The 23,717-nt window shown below is 46.9% G+C and overlaps 8 protein-coding genes across 8 annotated transcripts; 3 read left to right on the forward strand and 5 right to left on the reverse strand.

Moving 5' to 3' along the window:
- Window positions 1–468: 468 nt before the first annotated feature.
- On the forward strand, window positions 469–2,935 carry PAAG_07843 (aconitate hydratase; the record flags this gene model as incomplete). Its single annotated transcript, XM_002790108.2, has 2 exons — window positions 469–513; window positions 578–2,935. 2 exons carry the CDS (start codon window positions 469–471, stop codon window positions 2,933–2,935), a joined length of 2,403 nt encoding a protein of 800 aa, XP_002790154.1.
- An 871-nt stretch (window positions 2,936–3,806) lies between these two features.
- On the forward strand, window positions 3,807–4,293 carry PAAG_07844 (hypothetical protein; the record flags this gene model as incomplete). The annotated part of the gene is made up of 2 exons (XM_002790109.2): window positions 3,807–3,851; window positions 4,048–4,293. 2 exons carry the CDS (start codon window positions 3,807–3,809, stop codon window positions 4,291–4,293), a joined length of 291 nt encoding a protein of 96 aa, XP_002790155.2.
- A 1,215-nt stretch (window positions 4,294–5,508) lies between these two features.
- On the reverse strand, window positions 5,509–8,081 carry PAAG_12448 (hypothetical protein; the record flags this gene model as incomplete). The annotated part of the gene is made up of 3 exons (XM_015847933.1): window positions 5,509–5,716; window positions 5,808–7,873; window positions 7,938–8,081. 3 exons carry the CDS (start codon window positions 8,079–8,081, stop codon window positions 5,509–5,511), a joined length of 2,418 nt encoding a protein of 805 aa, XP_015702435.1.
- A 28-nt stretch (window positions 8,082–8,109) lies between these two features.
- Window positions 8,110–9,316, reverse strand: PAAG_12449 (hypothetical protein; the record flags this gene model as incomplete). Its single annotated transcript, XM_002790110.2, has 4 exons — window positions 8,110–8,370; window positions 8,448–8,623; window positions 8,750–8,972; window positions 9,134–9,316. 4 exons carry the CDS (start codon window positions 9,314–9,316, stop codon window positions 8,110–8,112), a joined length of 843 nt encoding a protein of 280 aa, XP_002790156.2.
- Window positions 9,317–10,466: 1,150 nt separating this feature from the next.
- Window positions 10,467–12,733, reverse strand: PAAG_07846 (CBS/PB1 domain-containing protein; the record flags this gene model as incomplete). The annotated part of the gene is made up of 4 exons (XM_002790111.1): window positions 10,467–11,324; window positions 11,400–11,494; window positions 11,556–12,429; window positions 12,545–12,733. 4 exons carry the CDS (start codon window positions 12,731–12,733, stop codon window positions 10,467–10,469), a joined length of 2,016 nt encoding a protein of 671 aa, XP_002790157.1.
- Window positions 12,734–13,276: 543 nt separating this feature from the next.
- Window positions 13,277–14,138, forward strand: PAAG_07847 (40S ribosomal protein S26; the record flags this gene model as incomplete). Its single annotated transcript, XM_002790112.2, has 4 exons — window positions 13,277–13,299; window positions 13,504–13,631; window positions 13,754–13,856; window positions 14,027–14,138. 4 exons carry the CDS (start codon window positions 13,277–13,279, stop codon window positions 14,136–14,138), a joined length of 366 nt encoding a protein of 121 aa, XP_002790158.1.
- Window positions 14,139–14,823: 685 nt separating this feature from the next.
- Window positions 14,824–17,536, reverse strand: PAAG_07848 (hypothetical protein; the record flags this gene model as incomplete). The annotated part of the gene is made up of 2 exons (XM_002790113.1): window positions 14,824–17,243; window positions 17,347–17,536. 2 exons carry the CDS (start codon window positions 17,534–17,536, stop codon window positions 14,824–14,826), a joined length of 2,610 nt encoding a protein of 869 aa, XP_002790159.1.
- Window positions 17,537–19,176: 1,640 nt separating this feature from the next.
- On the reverse strand, window positions 19,177–20,888 carry PAAG_07849 (metacaspase-1; the record flags this gene model as incomplete). Its single annotated transcript, XM_015846349.1, has 5 exons — window positions 19,177–19,922; window positions 19,980–20,363; window positions 20,414–20,516; window positions 20,576–20,690; window positions 20,755–20,888. 5 exons carry the CDS (start codon window positions 20,886–20,888, stop codon window positions 19,177–19,179), a joined length of 1,482 nt encoding a protein of 493 aa, XP_015700784.1.
- Window positions 20,889–23,717: the final 2,829 nt, after the last annotated feature.

Below are 23,717 nucleotides of genomic sequence, written 5' to 3' on the forward strand. Positions count from 1 at the left end.
TTTCGTCCCATTTTGTTTCATTATAGCATTTCCTTTTGTTTCCTCTTGGAAAGGATCCATCCATCTGCTCTGGCGGTTTATTCCACGTCATGGGAGCTACCCAGGTTTCTGTTCCTTCAATATGGTTCTTTCGCATTCAGTCATTTAATGTACAATGGAATTGTATCATAATCCATTCCTGGTATTTAATAGTCAATCATATCTGATCGTCTTATAATGCATGGGCATCTTCGATTCCTCTGTGGAGCACTTTTTAAGTTATGTATCTCTCGATAAAATTTCTGTGACAGGGACCTTGGGCCGAAACCGGGGTTAGTCAGCTTGCTCAATTACCATCCAGCCAATCAACGTGAACTTAAACCCTTCACTCGCTCGTTCCTTGGTGCAGTATTATAAACTCCGGAATCCCCGTCCTCAAGGAAGAAACAATTACATTTCCTGCCAAAAATTGTTGCGGATATCTCCAAGATGATGCGGCAGTATTTCTGCCGCAGGGCATCTATTTCGCACAAGGTCAGTTCTCATGCCGAAAATCCAGGGCCCTCTGTATTTTAAACTGACATCCTTCATAATCCAGCTTGCACAATGCTGGCCATTAAGAGCTCGCGGCCTCGCGACACAGGCCCAGCCTTATGCTCCGTCACGCTCCCCACCATATCCCAAAATTCTAAACAATTTCCGTGAGGTACGACGGGTTCTGGGAACTGAGCGATCTCTCACTCTGGCCGAAAAGATCCTCTATTCGCATCTCGATAATGTTGAAGAGTCTCTTCTCTCCGACACCCTGAATGGCAAAAACATCCGTGGCCAAGCCAATCTGAAGCTGAAACCAGATCGCGTTGCAATGCAGGACGCTTCGGCGCAAATGGCTCTGCTGCAGTTTATGTCCTGCGGACTCCCCTCGACTGCTGTCCCGGCTAGTATCCACTGTGACCACATGATTGTCGGTGAGAAGGGAGCTGATGTCGATCTCCCCTCATCAATCCAGGGGAATAAAGAAGTATTTGATTTCTTGGAATCTGCTGCGAAAAAATATGGCATTGAATTTTGGCCGCCTGGTGCGGGGATTATTCATCAGACTGTTTTGGAGAACTATGCCGCTCCTGGCCTGATGATGTTGGGTACGGACAGTCATACGCCGAATGGGGGTGGATTGGGCACCATTGCCATTGGAGTTGGTGGCGCGGATGCTGTTGATGCGCTGGTTGATGCGCCTTGGGAACTGAAGGCGCCAAAGGTGCTTGGTGTTAGGCTCGAGGGCAAGCTGTCTGGTTGGACCGCGCCGAAAGATATTATTTTGCATCTTGCTGGGAAGTTGACGGTTCGTGGTGGCACTGGGTTCATTATTGAGTACCACGGTCCTGGTGTTGAGACGTTAAGTTGCACTGGAATGGCCACCATTTGCAACATGGGTGCTGAAGTTGGAGCAACCACTTCGCTTTTCCCCTTTTCACCAAGCATGGTGCCATATCTACGGGCTACTAATCGAGGTGATATCGCTGAAGCTGCAACGGCTATTGCATCGTCTGGTCCTCAGAACTTGCTACGCGCAGATACTGGCGCGGAATATGATCAGCATATTACCATTAATCTCTCTACCCTCGAGCCACACATTAATGGCCCGTTTACTCCCGATCATTCCATACCTCTTTCCTCATTTGCACAAACAGTTAGGGAGAACAAATGGCCTGAAACTTTTGGTGCCGGTCTTATTGGGAGCTGCACAAACAGCTCCTATGAGGACATGACTCGTGCAGAGGATCTTGTCAAGCAGGCCTCCGAAGCCGGTCTGAAACCGAAAGCGGATTTTTTTATCACTCCAGGAAGTGAGCAGATTAGAGCTACCTTGGAACGCGACCAGACGCTGAACACTTTCTCGTCTGCTGGGGGAACCGTCTTGGCCAACGCCTGTGGGCCTTGTATCGGTCAATGGAAACGGACAGACGGCGTGGACAAAGGCAAAAGCAACGCAATCCTCACATCATACAACCGCAACTTTCGCGGGCGCAATGACGGAAACCCTGCAACAATGAACTTCCTTGCATCCCCAGAAATTGTCACCGCAATGTCATATGCAGGCCGCACCACCTTCAACCCCATGACCGACTCCATCCCCACCCCGAGCGGAAAACCTTTCCAGTTCCACCCACCAACCGGCTTCGACCTCCCCAGATCAGGCTTTGAGCCAGGGAACCCAGCCTTCCAGCCTACCATCGCACCCCCATCTCCCACCTCACCCGTCGTGATCTCCCCAACCTCAGACCGCCTCGCCATCCTCGAACCCTTCCAGCCCTTCCCACCAAACAACCTCACCTCTCTCCGTGTTCTCTACAAAGTTAAAGGACAATGTACGACCGATACCATCTCCGCCGCCGGCCCGTGGCTCAAATACAAAGGCCACCTCCCCAACATTTGCGCAAACACGCTGATTGGCGCCATCAACGCCGCCACGGGCGAGACAAACGTCGCTTACGATCTCGATGGCAAAACCTACTCAATCCCAGACCTCGCAGCCAAATGGAAGGCAGCGGGAACCGAATGGCTCGTTGTCGCAGAAGATAACTACGGCGAGGGCAGTGCTCGTGAACATGCTGCTCTGCAACCACGGTACCTGGGTGGCCGCATCATTGCCGCGAAGAGCTTTGCGCGCATCCACGAAACGAATTTGAAGAAGCAAGGTGTTGTGCCATTGACGTTTAAGGATAAGGCTGATTATGATCGGATAGATGCGTGCGATTCGGTTGATACGGTGGGTCTGTATGAGGTGTTAACGAGTGGGGGCCAAGGGGTGGTGAGGTTGAGAGTAACTAAGAAGGATGGTAGTGAGGTTTTTGAGATACCAATGAAGCATACGCTGAGCAAGGATCAGTGTGGTTTTATACTTGCTGGGAGTGCGTTGAATTTATTGGCGAAGAAGGCCAATAAATCAAAGTGATTGAGTGGGCGAGTTGAGCTGGGTTTTAATAAGGAAGTTCAGAGAGGATTGGAAAAGCAGGAAAAGGGATTTCAAAAATGTTTTCTGGACTAAAGTTTTCATAGAGTGGTCAGATTCCTTGCTGTCTTGGGACATAGTCTTCTTATTTCTATCATCTCTCGGATCTATCTGTCTTGGGCGATGGAATGTGTATTATTTGCCGGTTGTAATTTTTTTTTTTTTTTATTCATCCACCTCCTTCGGCTGCGTTTCCTTACAATATCCCCCAATTTTTTGATGTTGCAAAGATTTCCAATAGATCCGGATGCAAGATATCATTACCACCTATTATCCACCAATGCTTTATTATGTACTATCATACTCTGTATTTCACGTGTGCCTGCAACCAGTGGAACCCCTTCATATTCAGATACATGCTGTTCTTCTGACTCGTTGCAGTGAGGTGAGTGAGAATCTCAGTTCGGTAAGGAATCACGTGCAGATCTTTGGTCAGGTAAGACGTAATGGATTAATATTTAACTATCTGAGGTTAAGGGGTGGTTCTGTAACAAGGACGCAGTGCAAGAGAGGAAGAAAGAAAGAAACTATCTACATAACTCAAAGTGTGTTGTTGTTCCCTTGGGTTAATATGTGTTGTGGCATGGTTAATCTCTCCTCCGGATGAAAGGCGTATAAACTATACTAATCACATGCAGTGGGGCACTCTATGCCCAACTTCTAACTAATACCCAACACCAACAGGGGGTGTTGGGATGGTTTGATTCTCCGTTGGTGGGAGGTTTAAGCTAACGAATATACGCGTATATCACGTGCCCAACACCAACGGGAGTCGGGAGAAGCAAGATCACATGTTATTATTCCACGTGATGTCATGACAGCCCGTCAACAAACGTCGCCCAAAACTGTAGGTCCAGAGGTATGTTTATCGTCATCTTGATCATACAATAACTATGAGAGGTATTTCTTGAGACCAAAGGAATCCTCCGGGATGACCATAAGAGTGGAATCATTAGTGACAGTAAAAGTTTCTGTCAATGACTTCTCAAGAAAGACTCAGAGACTCCTAGCGGAACAAGGTTTGATGATGGCGTGTTCGAATCAACCCGCCAAAGGATAAGGAAGAAAATGAGACGGGTGTCATTCGAGTTGTTGCTGAATTGATTGTGCCTTCTGCTGAGGGTGCGGTTGGCCACAATCGCATCCCATTCCAGCACTTGGTTGAAAGTTTGAATGAGGCTTGGGGTAGCTCAATTTCCCTTGTTGAGGTGCAACAATTACACCAAACTTTGCTGTCATCACAATCTCTGTCTGCAGCTTCTACAGTCACGACAATTTCGATTATCTATGCCACAGCCTGATTTCGCGGTCGGGTTCCCCTGACAATCCTTCACTGAAGATCAAATGAAAAGGCTTGCACCATTTATCGGTGAATTGGCGATATGTCTTTCTTTATGAGTACTGCATACATGTATTTCCCATTTATGACAGCTAAGTGAAGTGTGGAAAGGCGGCACTTGATATAGCAGATCGACAGAATGCACACAGCATGACTCTCTCAATAAGAGGTGTTGTCAAGCTCTTCAGGGTCGTCAAACGTGAGGAGGAGCTACATCGACAGATTTTGTCCTTTTTCAATTTCTCATGATCATCGATTGGTGAGGATCTACGGTCACTATCCTGTGATTGATGGAGACAAGACCACCGATCACCTTCACCCCATTCATGAGTTTACTTTCGCAGCGCTGGATGGCAAGGAGAAAAGAACATCCTATAAGTTTGTGATGAGCGTGTATGACCACTGGGCCCCTTTTCATTTCAAAAGGTTGTGCTCAGCTGTTGATGAACTACCATTCAATGCCAACGTCAAAACAAAAATGTCAAAAAGAAACTGGATTGTGGATTTTAGCTAGGGTAATCTATATATTAATCTAAACCTTTCTCTCATATTTTCCTTCTTGAGCGTAGAAAAACGAAAACGATAACCGGACTGACAACCCAGGAGTTAACTGTGTAGCGGAGGAATTATCTATTCGTAAATTGAGAGGTTTCGAGGGCTATAAGGAGAAGTAGATAGAACAAGACTTGTGAGAGTTTTGCAGGACTGAGTTGGGATAATTTTAAAACTGTATGTCGAAGGAAGCTTTGTGTAGTTTAGAAGCCCGTAGGAAAGTGTGAATACGAGTTCTCTGAAAAGATACGAACAAGTCATAAATACTCAAGCGTATATTTCAATGTGCTCTATTTATATAAAATAAACCTTCATTGTTGTCGTTGGTCATTGTGTCATGGGGGGAGAAACACATTTCAAAATAAAAAGTTAAGAAACGAAATCACTCGATGCTGTATGGGGTGTGTAAAAGTGATGAAACAAGAGAAAAAACAGAAAACAAAAAAAAGAAAGAAAGAAAGAAAGAAAAGTAAAGAAAGGCAAAGCAAAGGGGGGGTGGAAAAAGAGGAAATTGGACATATGATTTGTGAATAGAGAGGGAAAGGGAATAAAATTGAAAACCGGACGCTAGAACCACCTGGGACATCGAACGGCAAGAGCAGGGATTTAATTATGGATGGGCCAATTATTGGAAAAAGCTTCGCACGGCCATTTGGTTCTTGGGCTCAACATTTGCAAAGATCTGATCTACAGCGACTCCTGTTGCCGTTGCAAGCTGTTTCGATGAGTTTGCGACACGAGCAGCAGTGCTACCCTGCAGTGTTTCCGCTTCGAGGGCTTGCACGATATAGGTGAATGCCTTTGTGGCATTGTTGAAAACAGTGGGATTTCGTCTGTTGGCGTTGTTGAGCTTTGGTTAGACAGACTACGTGATTACATTTTGAGCATTAAAAGACGGGGAAGGAATGGATGGATTGAACATACTGGTCAATAAGCTGCGCAAGAAAAGAATAAGCATACGGCGCCGCCTCTTCATCATTGATGATGGGTAGCGTATTAAACCAATTCTCCACAACCTCCTGCGGATTCTGTACTTTGCTAGAATTATAATGCAATATCTTCGCGACGCTAGCGGATGCATTCTCAGTAGCGAAAATGTGCTCTTGCGTCCTCGCCTTCGCATGCTGCGTCGCCTGGAACAGCGTCGGGATGCTCGCGGCAACAAAATCGCTCCAGGCAAGCCCGCCCTTTTGCGCTGCAATTCCGACTCCGTAACATGCCGCTTGTCGGTTTGCGGCGTTGTCGTCCCGTATGCCATTGATAAGAGGCTGGATCATATGATCTTTGTAATTCCAAGATTGCTCACCGCAGAATTCCAGTACGTCATCCATGATGCAGATTGCCCATTGTCGCTGTGTGGGGTCTTCATTTGTAACGAAGGCATCGTAGAAGGAGAGTAGCTGTTCCCATGCTGGTAAGAAAGCGGGACCATGGTTCTTGAAAATGATGTGGAAGGCTTTGTTCATGTCGCTCAGTAGGTTCTGATCTTCTTCAACTTCGATATCGTATGATATGGCATCGTCATCCGCCTCGTCCAATTCTGCTTTTTCTTCCGCACGTCGCTTCACACGAGCTTGGTAGTCCTCCAACGACGACTTGGCAGACGCAATGAATGCTTGCATATGGGCTTGCGTGAGACTGTTCTTTCCGGCAACCTCGACTGATTCGTAGAAGCATTGGAACATCTCCGCCAATGTATCAATGGCTGGCTCTGCGCTTAGAACCTCGATGAGTTTTTCGGCAGTCTTGGACCACAGCTGCATGAACTCGGGAGACTGGTCACCGTGAGACTTTTTATATGCATTTAACAGTTGGGGAATTAAGTGTGCAGATGACACCCGGACAGGGTCGTGGAAGAAGAATGCGAGACCGGGAATAGCAATCTTTTCCATCGTCTCAATGACATATGGCTCAAAAGCAGCAGCGAGGACTTGAGCATATATCGTAATTAGCTCGATAGCGGTATTCTTATCTTCAAGCACACTGGTTCGAATTCCAATAATTTTGTCCTTCAGCGGAACAAGCTCCCAACCAACATCCTGCTCAGCTTGTCTAAGCTGCTCTTCGTCATCAAGGATCTGGACATCAGCCTTGGCACTGGCAACCTGGAGGAGCGGCGGCATGACTCCGGGGAGATATGGAACGAAATCCTGGTTGAGAACTCGACACATACGGCCCCAGCAGTGGAGAAGATACGATGATTGAGGATCATCTGCATCCGTGATGTTCTGCTGAATATTGCCAAGAAGCTGCACTAGAGTCAACGCATCTTGACCCATTTTCTCTTTTCCGACAGCCAGCGCAATCAGAGTGGCACACTCCATGGCCTTCGCTCTCAAAATCCGGAACTCCTTCGATTGCTCTTCATTCAAAACATTAAACAACAGCGGCATAAGTGTGTCATAAAACTGTCCGAAAGCAGCCTCTGCAGAATCAGCAATCGTAGCAATTGTAGAAAGCGCCTGCTCCTGCACAAACCGTTTGGAACTTCGAAGAAGCTGCAGAAGACGTTTCAGGAGCTCTTCGAGATACGGTTCCAGAATCTCCTTCTCAGCCTCTTCACAGAAATTAACCAACGCCGCAGCAGCATGGGCCTGGACGCGGGGTTCCGTCGAATCCAACACCGGAAGGATATTTCCGAGGACGATGGAGTGATACTTCACTTGCATGGTAGGTGCGAAATCCGTACTCATCTGGCCAAGGGCGTTGCAGCCGCCGAAGCGGACTCTTGGGTGGGGGTCTTGAAGAGCTGGCACGACAAGAGCAAGAACCTGATCTAACTCACCCTCCATGAGGTCTCTGCAACCTTCAGATATAGCGGAGATGGCCATAAGAGCTGCATGTCGATCGCGCCAAGAGGTTGAGGACATCATTCGGGGTACCCAGACGAAAGTTGCAGGTAAAATTACCTGGCCACCGAGCTTATTAGCGAGACGGTCCATGCATTGCTCGCCAGCAACGTGGTTTTTGTCACTTTCCTCGAGGTCAAGCTAATTAAACGTTAATCTCATCATATATAGCAGTCGCTGTTGCCGAGATATAGCATGCACTTACATCTTCAGACTGAGTCCATTCAGCTGCATCCTCATCATCCAAACCAACATCGGTCATCAAGCTTAGACACTGTGTAACCATCTCTCCAGCATACGTCGGGTCACTTTTGCACATCTTGGGAGCAAAATCGGCAAAAGTAGCCATTAACTCTAAACCATTCTGTCTCACTTGATCAGACAAATTCCTTATCGCCAATAACACTAATGCTGAACTTGACCAAGTTGTTGAAAAGCGCCTTGAACATCTTAGGGCACACTTCTGCCAGCTCAATTAAAGCAATGAAAGCCTTGGAGAGTTCCTCACTCTCATCAGCTTCTTTCAAGGGTGGTAGGATGTTGAGGACATCCGGGACTAAGGAGAAGTATTTGCTCTGGCTCTTTTTAGGGATGGAGCGGAAAAAGGAAGAAAACGCTTCCATTGCGGATATTCGGACCTAATTTTTTTTGACAACAATCATTAGTGAATACATCCATGTTTTTTTTTCTTTTTCAGATGTAATATAAACTGTACAGAAATATTCTCATCTCTGAACCCCTTCGAAAAAACACCTAGAACCATATCCTCATGTTGTTTCTCAATAATACCCGGTGTCGTCGAGAATATCCGGAATGCGGAATCGCGCACACCCGGATCATTAGACTGGCTGGCCTGGAAGAGTACTCCCAGAAGCTCAGGCCATTGTTCACCTAGCATTCCCAAAGAAGAGAAAATAATTAGTCTGAGTAACAATTAAGCATGTATCTGTCCAGCTATACACGGTTTTCAACATGGCATTGTTTCTCTTCTTTTCTTAATTCTTCGTTTCCACGTACCATTTTCGGCATACTGTCCTGCAATTTCAGCTACAGCGTCACCAATCTTATTCCGCACATGGGCTACGCCCTCATTGCTGAGCGACTCCAACAGCTTTTGTCGAATAGCCATTCTCTGTTCATGTGAAAGAGTGAAGAACAACTCCTTAGATTCCGTGGAATTTGCCAATTTCATAGACCGCGTCGATATCCGACGGAAGAGAACGGAGGCAAACGATCGTGTCTACAATAAGTAAAATAAATTAGTATCTATAAGTTGTGAGAAGAAAAATATTCACCCCCCCAGAGTATAAAGAAGGAAGAAAAAAAGAAGAGAAATCATCAAGAAAACCCAAAAAGAAATCAATAAGGTCAAAAGGGAGTGAGGGTGTTTTGTAAACGTACACCAGCATCTTCCGCTCCCTGTAATTGTTCCGCCAGCCCTATGAGCAAGACATCTGGACGACCCTGGACCCATTCATTATTCAACTGTTCCTCAGCCTGAGTTCGAACGATATTGTCTGCGGAAGCGAGAGCAAGCAAGAGCTGCGCGAGGGCAACATGGACCTCCTGTGGCAATAGCGACATTATCTGTTTATTCTTGTATGTTTGTATTTTCGTGTCGCGGCGTGGGAGGGTGGGGAGGTTGTATCGGTGGAATCTACCCCCTTTTCAAAGACCAAAAATAAAATAAAATAAAATAAAAAATAGAGTCGCGCCGAAGGAGAAGAGAGAAGGGAAGTGGAGGATCACAGAGAAGGAAAAGCTCAAAGAAAAAAAGAAACAAAAATAAAAAAGAGATCAAATAGAGATTCCTTGATCCTCGACGTTATACAGAGTAAAGTGGGAAACGCAGACACGAATTTCTTTGTGGGGCACAAACAGCAGAACGGCTGGGATTGGGCGAGGGCGGGTCAAGACAGTTGAGAGAGCAGAGCATAGATCAAGAACAATGTCTGGCAGTAGGTTTTCGGAGAGAGGAGAAGTGCTGAACGATGTAAGAATCAGGTATAGACAGAAGAGAAGAGAGAGTGAGAGAAGAGACGCGAAGGGGAGGGGGTAGGAGAGGAGTGAGGATATGTTAAAGGTCGAGGTTGTTGGCGTCGAAGTGGTCGAAGTCCGAAGTTTACAGTTTTGAAAGTGGCATGCAAGAAGGGCTAGCACAGATCTGGTTTAGGGTGACAGGTGCCCTGCGCTAGTCCAGAATCGGCGAGCATTGACATGGGTCGCCTTAAAAGGGCAAAAATAAAAAACATTGGACTTATTTTCCGTTAAGTACGTGCCGGGGGGGGGGATTATCTTGTTCGTTGAGGTCTATCTATTGCTGAAACTAATGGTAGCGTTTGTAGTCAAAAAGAAAACAGTCTACTATAATTGCTGTATATGTATTAAAAACGTGCTGAAAAACCACTCGGGGACTCCGAATTGCTGGAACGGCCGTGATATCTCACATGTTAGAGGTACGGAACAATCCATGCAGGTAAGGGAAGAGCTGGTTACGATATTCGAAAAAGTGGCCAGAGACAATAGTAAGGGTACTATCGTGTGAAGAAATAAATACAAAAGAAAAGGAAAAGAAGGGGGTAGGGTTGGTTGTTTTGGGGGGGGAGGGTAAAGGGCAGAATACAAAACAGTTGGATATGATCAAGAAATAAATCGAAGAGGGGATTACTATCGAGAAGTCCCGAGAAGCCCCAGGTGTAAGAATGCCCCTCAAGACAGGCAAACAAAGCCACAACTAGCGATTGCCTATTCGGCTGAGAACAAACACACCAACTATAGCCACAGCCAACGTCACAATGGCACCAGGCAGAATAAGCTCATTGGGTACCCCATTTATCAACTGCTCTGCTGTCGGTAACCGCACAATAGTCTGCGACCTGTCTGTAACAGAACTTCGATTGCCCACATTACTCTGCTCTTCTTCCTCTTCAATCGCCCCAGGCGGCGTGGCTTGTTTCAAGGACACGGAAGGCACCTGCTGAACAACAGGAGGAAGGGGAGGTGTGGCAATAACAGGCTGCTTTTCCGGATCATGGACATAAAGATCTACCTTGTCCATGTTGCTATTCCTAGACAGAGTGACGGCATCCCAAAGATCCTGATCTGTTGTAATGGACACTGTATCCCCTTCGTTGTCCACATAACTCAACGCATAGCCCGAATTGCTCAGTTTGCCATCTTCTACCAGAGCGTAGCCACCAACGGCTTCGACCTCAGGCCCCAGCTTCCGGGAGACCTGTGAAACGAGGTCCGACACACCTGCTGAAGGTGTAACGTGCAGCCTGTGAACTCGTCCGCTGGGGGCTTTGAATTTGAATGGGAACGGTGTGTCCTCATTGTGAGCTACACGGGGCTCCAGGGCATCCGAGGCGGCATCGTCGCCATGATGCGAAGCGGAATCGTTCGGGAGAACGCTATTTTCCCGTTCAACATGTGTCCTGGAAAGTTCGGGACTAACGACGGAGCGGATGGGGGTCGAGACCTGATGGCCGCCGTGGCTACCGGATACTATGGAATCAGTCTCATGGTCCATGGAAAGCCAGAACTTATTCCACGCCGGTCCTTCACTTTCGTTTGATGACATTGTATTGACCTAGAACAATTGGTGAAAATTTTTAGTGAAATGACCGTGGACACAATTGTTTCAGTGAAGAAATTAGAAATATACTTGTTCAAGCGTAGCATAAGTTAACTTCAGCACATCGACCATGCCAACAATCTCTCCAGCCTCGTTCATAACAGGGAGGTTGAGATAGTGTCCATCTAGTTTCGATATCGTTAGTCCTGTTTCTTCTGCACCTAGTGAACGGTGATCAGAACTAACCATGCATTTTCCGAAGAGCAGCCTGAATGCTCATATCAGTCGGAGCGAAATCCGGATGAGGAGTCATGACTCTAACAACGCTGCAGGTGTTCGGATCCAACCCAGGGGCAATAACGCGAAGAACAATATCTTTGCTCGTGAATATACCAGTAATCGAACCCTGATCCTGCACAAGCAATGCGGTGGTGTGATTCTCTTTCATCAACGCAGCAGCCTCCCTAACGGACGTGCGTACCGACACTGTTGTCGGTGGAAGCCCATTCAAAACAGTCTCCAATGTTGGGCCAGACATCTTCTGCCGCAGCGCCTCGACGTACTGGATAATTTGTTGTGGCTGATTAGAGCCCAATTCCGACTGTACGCCCTCGAGGGCATCATACAGCTTGCGAGATGAACTGTATGCCCTCTCCAGCTTCTCCATAGCATCGTAGAAGCACTTGGTAATGTCAAGAATTCCAGATATATCCTGATTTTCATCCATGACAGGTAAATGCCTGAATCCCTTTCGGACCATCAGGTCCAGAGCATCGGTAGCGCTGGTGTCGGTTCTCGCACAGAGAGGGTTCTTGGTCATGATTTCTGCAATTGTAACATCCCGAGCCCTGATACCGGCACCAACAACTCTAAAAGCCAAATCCTTCGCGGTGAATATACCCGCAATGCGTTCGTCCTCATCCGTCACGAGAACGCAATCCTCTCTCTTTGCAGCCATCAATTGCGCAGCCTCCGCGACCGTGGTGTTGGGCTTAATCTGGAGAGCATGGCTGGGTTTAAGAGCCATGACAGTACCGGGGGGTGCTTTGCGAGTATGTCGAGCTCGTGCAGGGTTATGTCTCTTTTTGTTGAGGTCTGCTTCCATTTTCTTTCTGATAGCCTAAGCCATTAATTGATAAGTTACTTTTATCGAAAGGTGAGAGTAGATATATGATCTATCGAGTACAGAGAAGACAGGAAAGAATATATATATATATTGGAAATAGATTATATACCTCATCACGCTTGCTCTGTTTCTGTCTACTTGTACTCAACGCCGAGCTGCTGCCAACATCGGAGGTAGTTGACTGGGGGACGGGGGGCGTTTCGACCTTGCGAGGGATACCAGAAGGGCTCCCATCGAAGGGAATCTGACCACGGCCCACGGTTCGATTTCGAAAGGTTCCTTGCCCGGCAGCAGACATGTTTGATACTGGTGGAAGATTAGACAGAAGTACCTTGGAACCTAGATGTTGAAGAAGCAAAACAAGGCGAAAAGACGGATCTACCGCGGAACTTTGGTGCTTAGAGAGACTAGATCTGACTCGGAAGATAGGTAGCTAGATTTATTATTTCATTCATTGGGTTTTGGGGGTGGGAAACAAAAAAAGAAACAAGGGATAGGAGTCCGCGAGGAGTGTAATAATGGCAACAATAAATATTGACCCGCAATCACAACACGAACGTTCGAAGTGGAGCCACAGGACAGGCGCGGGCCAGGCACGGTCACGGGATTAAATTCAGTTATCACGTGTTATGAATGGAAAGACGCTGACATAATCCGCCTTCGCTTAAGGGCTGTTGCCCTGTCGCCCACAAAGAGACGGCAACCGCAGCAGGAGTCAAAGGCCAGGACAATCCGACATCAAACCACCTCAACCCAGCCGACATCAACCTGTAAGCTCCTCTCTTTACACTCTTGGCCTCGTGCTCTCTCTGACATTGAAAGAATTGCAGAATCCGTCAAAATGGTCAAGAAACGGGCCTCGAAGTATGTTCGTTGGAATTACCCTTTCTATATACACCGCAATACCTGTTCCCTTTTTCTTTCTCCGCAGCATGAACAAAAACCATGAGGAATTAGGGATACTCATGTTTCCCCTTTTTCCCGAAAGAAAAGAGAAATGACGACATAGAGAGATATTTAGGAGGAATATAAAATTAGCTAACAGTTAGCACTTCTTTAATTGAACAGTGGACGTAACAAGAAGGGCCGCGGCCACGTCAAGCCAATCCGATGCTCCAACTGCTCGCGATGCACCCCCAAGGATAAGGCGATCAAGAGATTCACCATCCGAAACATGGTCGAGTCCGCCGCCATCCGTACGTTTCTTCCCCGGTTTAAGTGACTGAAGGCGTGGTGAAAGATGGAAAAGAGCCGGAAGGATTTCTTTTGCAAGAAGCTGACTGTGCTAATGTCGGATTCCTTAATTTTTGGCGGATAGGTGATATCTCCGACGCATCTGTTTTCCCCGATTACGCCGTTCCCAAGATGTACTTGAAACTTCAATACTGCGTTTCTTGCGCCATACACGGAAAGATTGTGCGGTATGGCTGATCCCATTCACATTCATCACCTCAAATATCCTCCGGAACAGAAAGCTAGACACGTCAGGGAGAAGGAAGAGAGAGAGAACGAAGTGGAGAAAAGGGGCATAAAAGAACGGTCAAAACTACGCTCGAGGACAGTTTTATGCTGATAAGGATACATTTTCTAGTGTACGCTCCCGAGAAGGTCGCCGCAACCGTGCCCCTCCCCCAAGAATCCGATACAACAGAGACGGAAAGAAGATGAACCCCACCCAGGCCGCCAAGACTGCTCAGGCATAGATATCAGTTGTTGGTTTTGTGTGTCAAAGAGAAGGCGTCATGTGAGGATAATGGTGTGGTAGTGCTGTCTCCTGGGTTTTTTCCCCCCCTTTTTAGCTTTGATCTTTTGTTATTTTTTTTTTTGTTTCCGAATGGTATCAGGCACAAAATAAAGTGACTTTTTCTTTGAATCAATGTGGTTGGCTCATGGAACAACATGAAGTGAAAAGCGGCGGAGGAAAAGAAATGAAAAGCAGAGAAACAAGAATGAGACATGAGCGTGGGAAACGATCATGCCTCGATTTCTTTTGCTTTGGAACCCTTTTCTAAGCTGGATGTTTTTGTTGTTTTGTGTGGTCTCCCTTCTCTTTTCTCCAACTGATAAAAGATGACATTATCAAAACGGGAGAAGAATGGGACATGAGTAAATTAGCACACAGCTAAAAACCCAATAAAAATAAGGATTCTTAGGATAATATGGTATGAAACCATGTATTTCTTCTATATATTATCAACGCTGCCTGATAGATTCCCATGCTAGCCAAAATGATTTCGGAAATAAAATATGAAAAGAAGAATATCATAACATTCATTCTAAATATTAGGCTGCGTCTTGTCCCAATTCTTATCCCCATCGCGATGCGATGATGATTTATTACATATGGCACTTAGTCTAACTAATCTTAAAAGAACCACTCCAAATTATTCAAGGATACAAATATCCTTTCTCAAAAAAATTCCCATACAAATCCACAAAACCTCCTGTTCTCCCCTTAGGCATAGGATTCCTTACAATCTTTACCTCACCCTTCCAATAGCCCTCGACATATACAGGATACGTCGATGGTGACGGCGACATGGGTGATCGTGGCGGGATGGACGTAGGGATTCGAGCAGACGATGCAGTGGTAGAAGTGGTTGACATGGTACACCTCCGCCTCCGTTCCGTGCGTAGCAGCTCTTCATACTCTGCCTTCTTCGCCTTGCGGAATGCAGCTAATGCGGCGACGACGTCGATATCCGCTTCGTGGTGTGGACTAGAAGGCGGCTGTTTCTGCTGCTGCTGAACGCTTGGTAGGAGATGGGGTGATGATAAGGGCGCTGGAGCTCTGGCTGGAGAGGCTAGGAATGACGATGGTACGGGATAGAGAGGGAGTTTCTGTGGACTGTGCTGGGAAGATTCACTGGTTTCCAGATGATGTGACGGGGTCGAGTCGAGCTCCACGGTTCGAGGAGAATTCACGGATGCATTATCTTGGCTTCTGTCCCGATCACCGTCCATACCCTTAATATCTTCGTCCGGAACCCCACACTCCTCCCCCGCCTCGTCGCTAAAGAAGCTAAAATCGTTTTCTGCAGCGACCCATAGGTTCTCCGAATCTACGTCCTCCGTGCTGGATTTGGAGAAGGATCCCGGCCCCCTACGGTGTTTGTGTGGATTCCACGAGGCGGAGCCCTTCGAAAAATCAAGTTTGGCGACAGGTGTTATCTCAAGGATTATGCGCTCAAGGGAGAAAAGAGTACGTGCGTGTTGCCGTTCCGCACTCGCGCGGAGGCAACCAGGTGGTAATGAGTAGTTGGAACGGGCTTGGAGGGTGGCAAGGAGGGCCTCATCTGCACAAGCTGTGATGAAGCCGATTAGACGGGATATGATGTAAGAAGACGATGGTGGAACGGAGGCGGGGACGTCGGTTAGCACGAGAGTTCGTAGGTGAGGGGTCTGCGAGGGATGAAAGAAGAGAGCTTTGTCCTTGCCAGGTTTCGGACGCTTTTCTAGAAGCCATTGGATTCGATCGGTGCGGGATTGGACGGATGGCGATGATGACGAGGATAGGAGTGAGAAAGGTTGAAGAGGGACTGCCTCGGGTATTTCATGGTCTCGCGTTGGTGCTCGAACCTCATAATTGCTCTTCCATCCAGGAATTGGCCTTTGAAATGAGGTATCAGCGAGCTCGTGCCGTACGGTCTCACCATCACCTGGCAATTCGTAAACCTGAATTGACAAGTTGTCGAGCTCCACGGGAGGACAGACAGGAGATCTTTGAAGTAGGCTAATGGGAGAAAAATCCTCCAGCGATGACGACGATGTGTATTCCGTAACAACAGCATGGTGCACTCGTAAATATGTCAAATTATTGGCAGCCGAACGTCGTAGCGCTGGAATGAGTTTTTCGGCACCGGGAAACCTCACACCAACCACCCAATGACTCTCATTGTCAATGATAGGCTCAAACCCCTTACGCTTCCACATCGACCCGGCACTTTTAACAGTTCCGCCATCTAGTACACGAAGGCGTGTCGATTTGAGTAAACTCCCCAGTCCTTCAACAGACAACCGGTTGTCTGAAACGTAGAGATGTGTAATACCAACATGCGATAAATCCTGTGGATCCGAACGGCCGGTCAGGGGTATCATTAATTGTTTCATGAGATGGACATCAAAGTCCTCGCTTTTTAACGAATCTGCACCCAGGACGTTCGAGAAAGAGCTCATAGACCGGGCCCACTCGAAATGGAACTTGACATCCCTCTCAGTTGGAGACGGCACTTCCACCTCTGGTGGCAAAAAGCATTTCTGCAGAAGCGGTCTCAACGAAGCGTCTGTCAGCAGATTGTTGCGCACGTCTAATAGTCGAACCCGTGTTTGGATAGAGTCAGCCACAACCTCCATATCAGTATCTTTCAGGCCAATGCCCCTCAACTTCAACACCTGAAGATGCTTCAGGTAAGACAGGGCAGTTAAAACGCCATGATCCCTCGCCGGGGTGGTGAACGATAAATCCAAGTAAACCAGAAGCGGGAAGCGCAGAAGGGCCTCCCTGATCCCAACAGATGTGGTATTCGGCTCCCGTTGTGCTAGCAGTAGACGAAGACCGTACGCTTCATAAGAAGTTTCATCGTTCGATTTCGGCCTTAACGCCATGAGCGAGTTGTGGTCGAAGAACGGCAGCTGCGACACGAGCAGTGACTGGAGTTTTGGTAGATACTCCAGAACCTCCTGGAGCCATGATGGCCTCGGTCCCCCGTATATCTCCGACAGGGCGGGTGGCAGATGGAATGTGTGAGTTAACATGCGCACCTCAAGGCGAGCGCGCTTAAGCGTTCTTCTGAATCTTGTCAGGGCGACTTTAATCCAACCAAATTAGCAACGAAGCTCTGATTTAGTCTGTCCCTAATCCCTCCATCTTTTATGACTCTTTAAGGAGAAAAAGGAGCTGCAAGAACCTACCGTATACAGCGTCATTGTCGGTTCCAAAATGCGACGCCGGCGCTCCCCACAGGAAAGGTACGAATATCGCATGCCATCTCTTGCAGACGAGTGATGCTGCACATAAATCCGCGGACGGGATGTAGTCGGATATTATGGCCCAGACATCCCTAATAGTAGCTAGCTCGTAAGACGGTGGGAAATCCTCCATGGTCGAGATAATATATTCGCTGCCTCCTGAGCTCTTGTCGTGCTGCACATGAATATCTCTCCTGGCTATCTCGCCTCCTCCCAAGTTTCTGGAACTTTCGCGTGTATTCGTTTCAAAACGTCATCCGGCTCGTTTCTGTGGTTTGGCGTCATTTACTACCTTCCTCAGAAGCAACACTGAAAGTGCGTCAAAAAAGAATCAATCTCTAAGATGAAAACTGGGTTTGTATTTTCGCTCGTCCTCATTGGCCATGCTGGTTGCTTGTTGGAATATCCTGGCTGAGGCGCCAGTCTGTCACTCACGCTTATGAAGTACGACTAGCCCGTGTGAGGGACAATACATATAAAAATCCATAGATATTCCGTCTGGACAAGGCTGACTGACTACTTGCACACCTAGGAGAATAGCGCGGGGCAAAAATTCAATATCAGAAGCTTAAATATCGTTGGTTGTTTACCATGAAACGAAGACGCCAGTGTATCTGAAGCGATGAAAGGATGTTTATGGTGACTGATGCCAAACCTGGGAGGTTCTTGTGCCCCAGTGGCGCGGAATAAATCTGCATGTGCAGAGTACGTGCATCATAAGTTGTTTGGAAAAGGATACATATGCGGCTAGTTAATGCAATCACAACACTACAAGTGTGGCAATGTTCCAGAATAAATCGCGTGGCTGTGCTCAGAATATCAAGTGACAATCACTTAAATGTTAAGAAGACACATAATCAAGAATACGTCAACTTAATTCATAATCATTGTTCGGCGAAGACAAAATCATTGCAGAGAGTCCAGATAGTAACTGATCATCCAGGAGAGAAGAAAGCACTAAAAGACAGTATTCTCAATTCCGGAGAGGAAGCCATTGCCATACCCCAAATAACTATCATTCCAGACTTCAAAGGCTGTATGTTTTCAAACAAGAAAAATATGTGAGGAAAACAGGAAGACTAAACCTATACCACACTTTTTCTGGACAAAGCGGAATCAAGGAAGACAAACCAATAACAGGCTAACTCAAACAGGTGATAAATGACAAAACTGCAAAGCATGAAAAAGAAGGGGAACATACAGCAAGAACTCACAAGGCCAAATCAAATCCCGTAACACAGAAATATCTTTCAATAGCAAAGCTGGACTTTGATCAAAATAAAGAAGAAAAAAGGTTTAGCAATGGTGCTAAAGCAGATAAAACGGGACAGGAGAGATATTGAATACATGTGCTCAAAAGCTTCTCTTCTCTTCCATACTCACCTTCTCTCTCCTCGCAAGGCAAATAAGAAATATATGAAAGGTAAACATGACAAGGAATTTTGAAACCTAGAAAACTCGTTACAGTGCTGAATCAATGAGGAGGCATTAAAAAGACTCGAAATAGGGAAGAAAACATAACCAATCGAAGAAAGATATAGCGGAGAAATGCATTGCAAATTTTACGAGCAAGGGAATGCTTTGGAGCAAAAGCAGCAACAGAGAATCAACAGCACCAGATATCAAGAAACAATAAATGTGCCAATGGAAGCTACCAAGGAGAGGGCCAATCCAGTGAATCAAGAGACGACACTGATGTCCTTCACTCATGGTTGTTTGGAACTGTTAATGGCATATCACTAAATGACCTATCTCATATAAAATTCTGGCTTCCTAACCAGCAAGGGGGTCAAAAAGGAAATGTCCTTTTACATGACATATAAGAGGTCGGTATCTGGTAAAGGCGCAGGTTAGCAACAAATTATTTCCTTTTTGAGTCTGCAAGGGCAAGCCGTAATTATGAAACGTACTTAGCGGATGGCTGCAGCTCAATTGCGGCTTCTGACTATATTTCGTCGCCAATTCATCACGGATGCTCCTCAATAGCTGAACGTAACTCTGTTGTGGATTCTTCTTTAATGCAGTGATAAACGCCCAAGACATGGCTCCAGTAGCTTCTCCGTTAATCGTAGCGTCTTGGCTTGTCTGCGTGTCCTTACTCCCAGACCACATGATGACATCCGCGGGACTTGTTTTGGTTTGTCGCGCCTTCTGGTAACCGGCTTCGCCTTTCGTAGCCTTTTTGATGAGTCCACCAACTGTGGACAGCATGCCAGAAACGTCTCCTCTCGCATATGCGGAAACAACACTAAGCAAACCTTGACCGGCTTCCTTAGCTAAGTTGGGTTCCTTGAGAATGCCTTGTGTGGAGTAGATGTACGGAAGGTCGAGAGCAGAACCGGAATGGCACGAGTCAAAAATTGCGGTTAAACGCACACCAGGAAGCAGTGATTTGACCATAATTCTGTGCATTTCGTCATCGACGATGTGTCCAGCCGATCTGAAGTCCACAGGATAGATAACCTCATCATTCCCATCATCTTCGTCACCATCAAGATCCTTAGTTTGACCACCGTGACCTATTTAAAACTTAGTGACTTGAAAATACATACAATCCGTAGCTATGGGAGATATACCGGAAAAATGGAAGAAGAGGGAATCGTTAGGTCTAGCATCCTTAACTAGCCAGTGCATGGCACGCAGGATATTTGCCTTGGTTGGCTGGCTCATGGGATTTTGCTGGTCATCAGTCAAAATCACCATGTCCTCCCTTGCATAGCCAAAATTTTGATTCAAATAAGTCGACATATTTTTCACATCGTTGATACAGCCGCGCAGCTGGCCGCGCTGACCGAAATAATTGATTCCGATCAGCAATGCCTTCCGCTTTCCTGTGCAATTTGAGTATTGGAAGCTATACCCCTGGGGAGCACCATGGCCGAATTGGACAGGCTGCGTTGGTGGGGGTGGAGGGCGACCATGCCCTCCCTGCCCATGATCGCCATAAGGCGAAGGAGGACCTGACTACCGTTAGCTCACTAAAACGATTCATGGTCAGGACGAAATTCACCTCCTGCACGGCCACTATACATTGGACCACCGTTTGGAGGTGCCGGGGAGACGCTTGGATGGAGTTGTGGAGCACCATACATAGGTTGCTGAGGCGAAGAAGCCTTTAACCTACATTGTCAGCATGGGGAGAGCTAAAAAGCGTTACCATCCGGGCACTTACCACATAACCACCATTGTAAGGTGGCTGGGGGGACGGCGTATGAGGAGGATATCCGTATGGGTTTTGTTGGGGAGGGGGAGGCCCTTGCGGAGGATACCCTCCGTAACCTTGTTGTCTTGAAATTGTTAACAAGAAAACAGTCCCCTGTAAAATTGCATAGCTCGTGGTAGCCTACTCACGGGTACTGCTGAAGAGGTGGTGCTCCGTATGGCTGGGGAGGGTATTGCTGCTGCGGAGGGTACTGCTGTTGACGTGGAGGAGCATACCCGCCCTGGCCAGCCGGGTAGCCCTGTGGAGGGGGATAATACGACATGGTTCAAGATCGACGAGGCAAGTGAAGGGATGCGCAAAAGGTAGTGACTAGCCGAGGAAGAGCCTTATACTTCGTAGACAGAAAGCAGACGGAGATGAACACAACTCAGGCTGAAAATCAGGCTAATTGAAAGCAAAGGTCGGGGGAAGAAAAGATCAGCTGGTATATACAGCTAGCACTTGGAGCTTTATTGGTTGATATATATCCCAGTCACGATGGGTTTTCTCAGGTTGATGGAGAGCTTAAACAGGATCAACAGCGGGATATCGTCTCCCAAAAATGTGTGGGTTAAGTGATCGGTAACTCGCTGGGCTCGAAAGATGTTGGCTTTCTTGTTAAGGGTTAAGGGCGGCGGCGAAAGAGCGAAGGAGGCTTAGCCTGTGTGGAGATTCCAGTGTTTTTTTCTTCCCGGATACACTGAGCCAGGCTTCTTCGGGCTTGTCTCGTTCAAAATATAGCGATGGCAGCTGGTCGTCCAAACGAAAGCGGCACCTAAACACTCCAAAAGCGAATATCTGATCTATGGTGGTGGACGGGAGAAGAGTAACGAGCAAAATATTGAATGGGACGTCGCCGAAGCTGAGAAGTTAGGTAGTTAGTTAGTTCCAACTATTTATACGCTGAATAATCTGGGGAATACGAGCCCATGGACTAGCAACACCAACAGCAGCCAACCCGGACAATTCAGAGCACAGAAAGGGTTGTTGTCAGGAGATCGCGAAAGGGGCGACAAGGGATCTCCTCTCTCTTCTGGTGCTGGCGTGAAGAAGCGAGGGAAAGAAAATAAAAATTTCCATGTCAGGAACGTCGGTAAATTTTATTATTATTGCATCACGATGCGTACGTAATATGCTTGCTCTACGCGGGGATCGAGATATCTATTACCAAGAATTTATTGCCTCCGATTTCTCATGACTTAACCACTGTCTACAGAATGTGGAATCCGTCTTCAGCTAGCGATAACTATCTTGACCATGTTTACACAATGCCACAGCCGCAGTGACCAAAGCCATTGGCATCGGCATAGTAGTAAACAAGACCCGGCAAACGCTGTCCAGGCCAATATTACTACCAGAATCCCGGCCTCTAGCTGGAATTGAGGATTAGTCCCACCCACCACTGATGAGCATTCAAAATCCAATTAGACAGTTATTCTGTGTTGTTCCAAAATAGCGAGAGATTGCTGTATACTCCACTTGCTGTGTCTGGCGGATAGACTGTTAGAATCTTCATTTTATGAATTTGCTGTAACTAGTTATGTGAAAAAGGGTCGGGCGACACCATAAAAGGAAAAGGGAATGGAAACAAACAAAACAATAGTTAACTAAATACCTCAACCAGCCTTCAAGAAGAGAATCCTCCCTCAGTTACTGAAAGACAATTGATAGACGTGGTATCAGTTGACCACAAGACGCCACAATAATTCCACGCTGGCGGAGCTGGTGAACCCACTGTTTACTAACTATCCAAGAAACCAAGGAATATTTTCTTTCCCCGCGGCGACATCTCCATATCTCCAAGCCAATTTACGTTAAATAACACTTGCATGCGCTTCTTCTCATGTTGCGATTTAATCAGACAATCGATCGGAAATCATCACACTCGGCCTGGCACAATATCAAAATATCGACAAAAACACAGAATTCTATTAGAGTATTGCAGTTTTCCTGTGACGGATTTATGAATACGTCTGTGGCATCTAAAACCGCACCTGTGTACCATATTCCTAGAACATACCTCGTAAAGCCAGTCAAGGAAGATATTTGAAGAACTATTAACATCTTCATCATTACCACCAAAAGCAGAATCGAAGGAATAAATGAAACTTGGTCGTGGTCATACGCCCCCCGCGTCCAACCCCATGAAGACAAGGATCATGACGAACTAGGAGCACCTGACCAAAGCATTTTGAAGAAATGGCACGACGTTTCTCCCGGATCATTCATGAACACCTTTGGGACAGATATCAACCAATACCTCTTAAGAGGGGACACAGTTCCGCCATGCAAATGATGCATAGCTCCGGGCAGCACTGAGAAAAGTCCACCCCTGTCTCCAACGTCCATTACCACACTCGGACATCACTTTTAGTAACTAGTAGCAACGGAAATATTCATAACTATTCCACCGAGGAAGTCCAGCATACTGGGTGGTTCCCGTCAGATCACTGCTGAAAATGCATGAATACAAAACACCACCGGAGTTCGATTTCCATTCACCAAACCTCTCCACTACTGCTGGTGTTAATCTCCTTCATACCATGTTTTTGCTAGTAGACTGTGCTGAAGGCCCTGAATTTCAGAGCGATTTTATTGCCTTAGTACCATCTACGCCCCCAGCAAGCGACAGACGTATCACGAGCAGAAAGGGCAATAGAAAAGAAAAGAAAAAAACTAGTTGATCAGGGGACTCACGGGCCTTCCGAACGCCAGAAAACAAAACAAAAATCAGAGCGACACACTGCATCCGCAGCTCCAAGATCCGTCCCCAGATCCATGCCCCTAATCATGCTTGCCTCTTGACATGTCACGCAAACGGATCCAGTCTCCATCGCGTGGTCCGTGAACTACCGACATCGACAGCACAGACGTGGCTGGTTGGACCCTGGCAAGCCTGGGCAACCTGGCGGCGGGATCGACATCATTCCCCGGGTTCGTCAGTTGCATAAATCGAATGGGATGTTTGGGGGAACTGAGCGGCAGATTTGATGGAATTTTGTTAGGTCCTGGAAATGGGGTTGGACAACTTGCAACCATGAGAAAATCAATACGACCGTAGCATCATTGGCCAAAACTCTGAGCGTCCGCGTTCATGCCGAGTGGGAGGGGA

Source organism: Paracoccidioides lutzii (assembly GCF_000150705.2).
Source record: "Paracoccidioides lutzii Pb01 unplaced genomic scaffold supercont2.27, whole genome shotgun sequence".
NCBI lineage: Eukaryota > Fungi > Ascomycota > Eurotiomycetes > Onygenales > Ajellomycetaceae > Paracoccidioides > Paracoccidioides lutzii.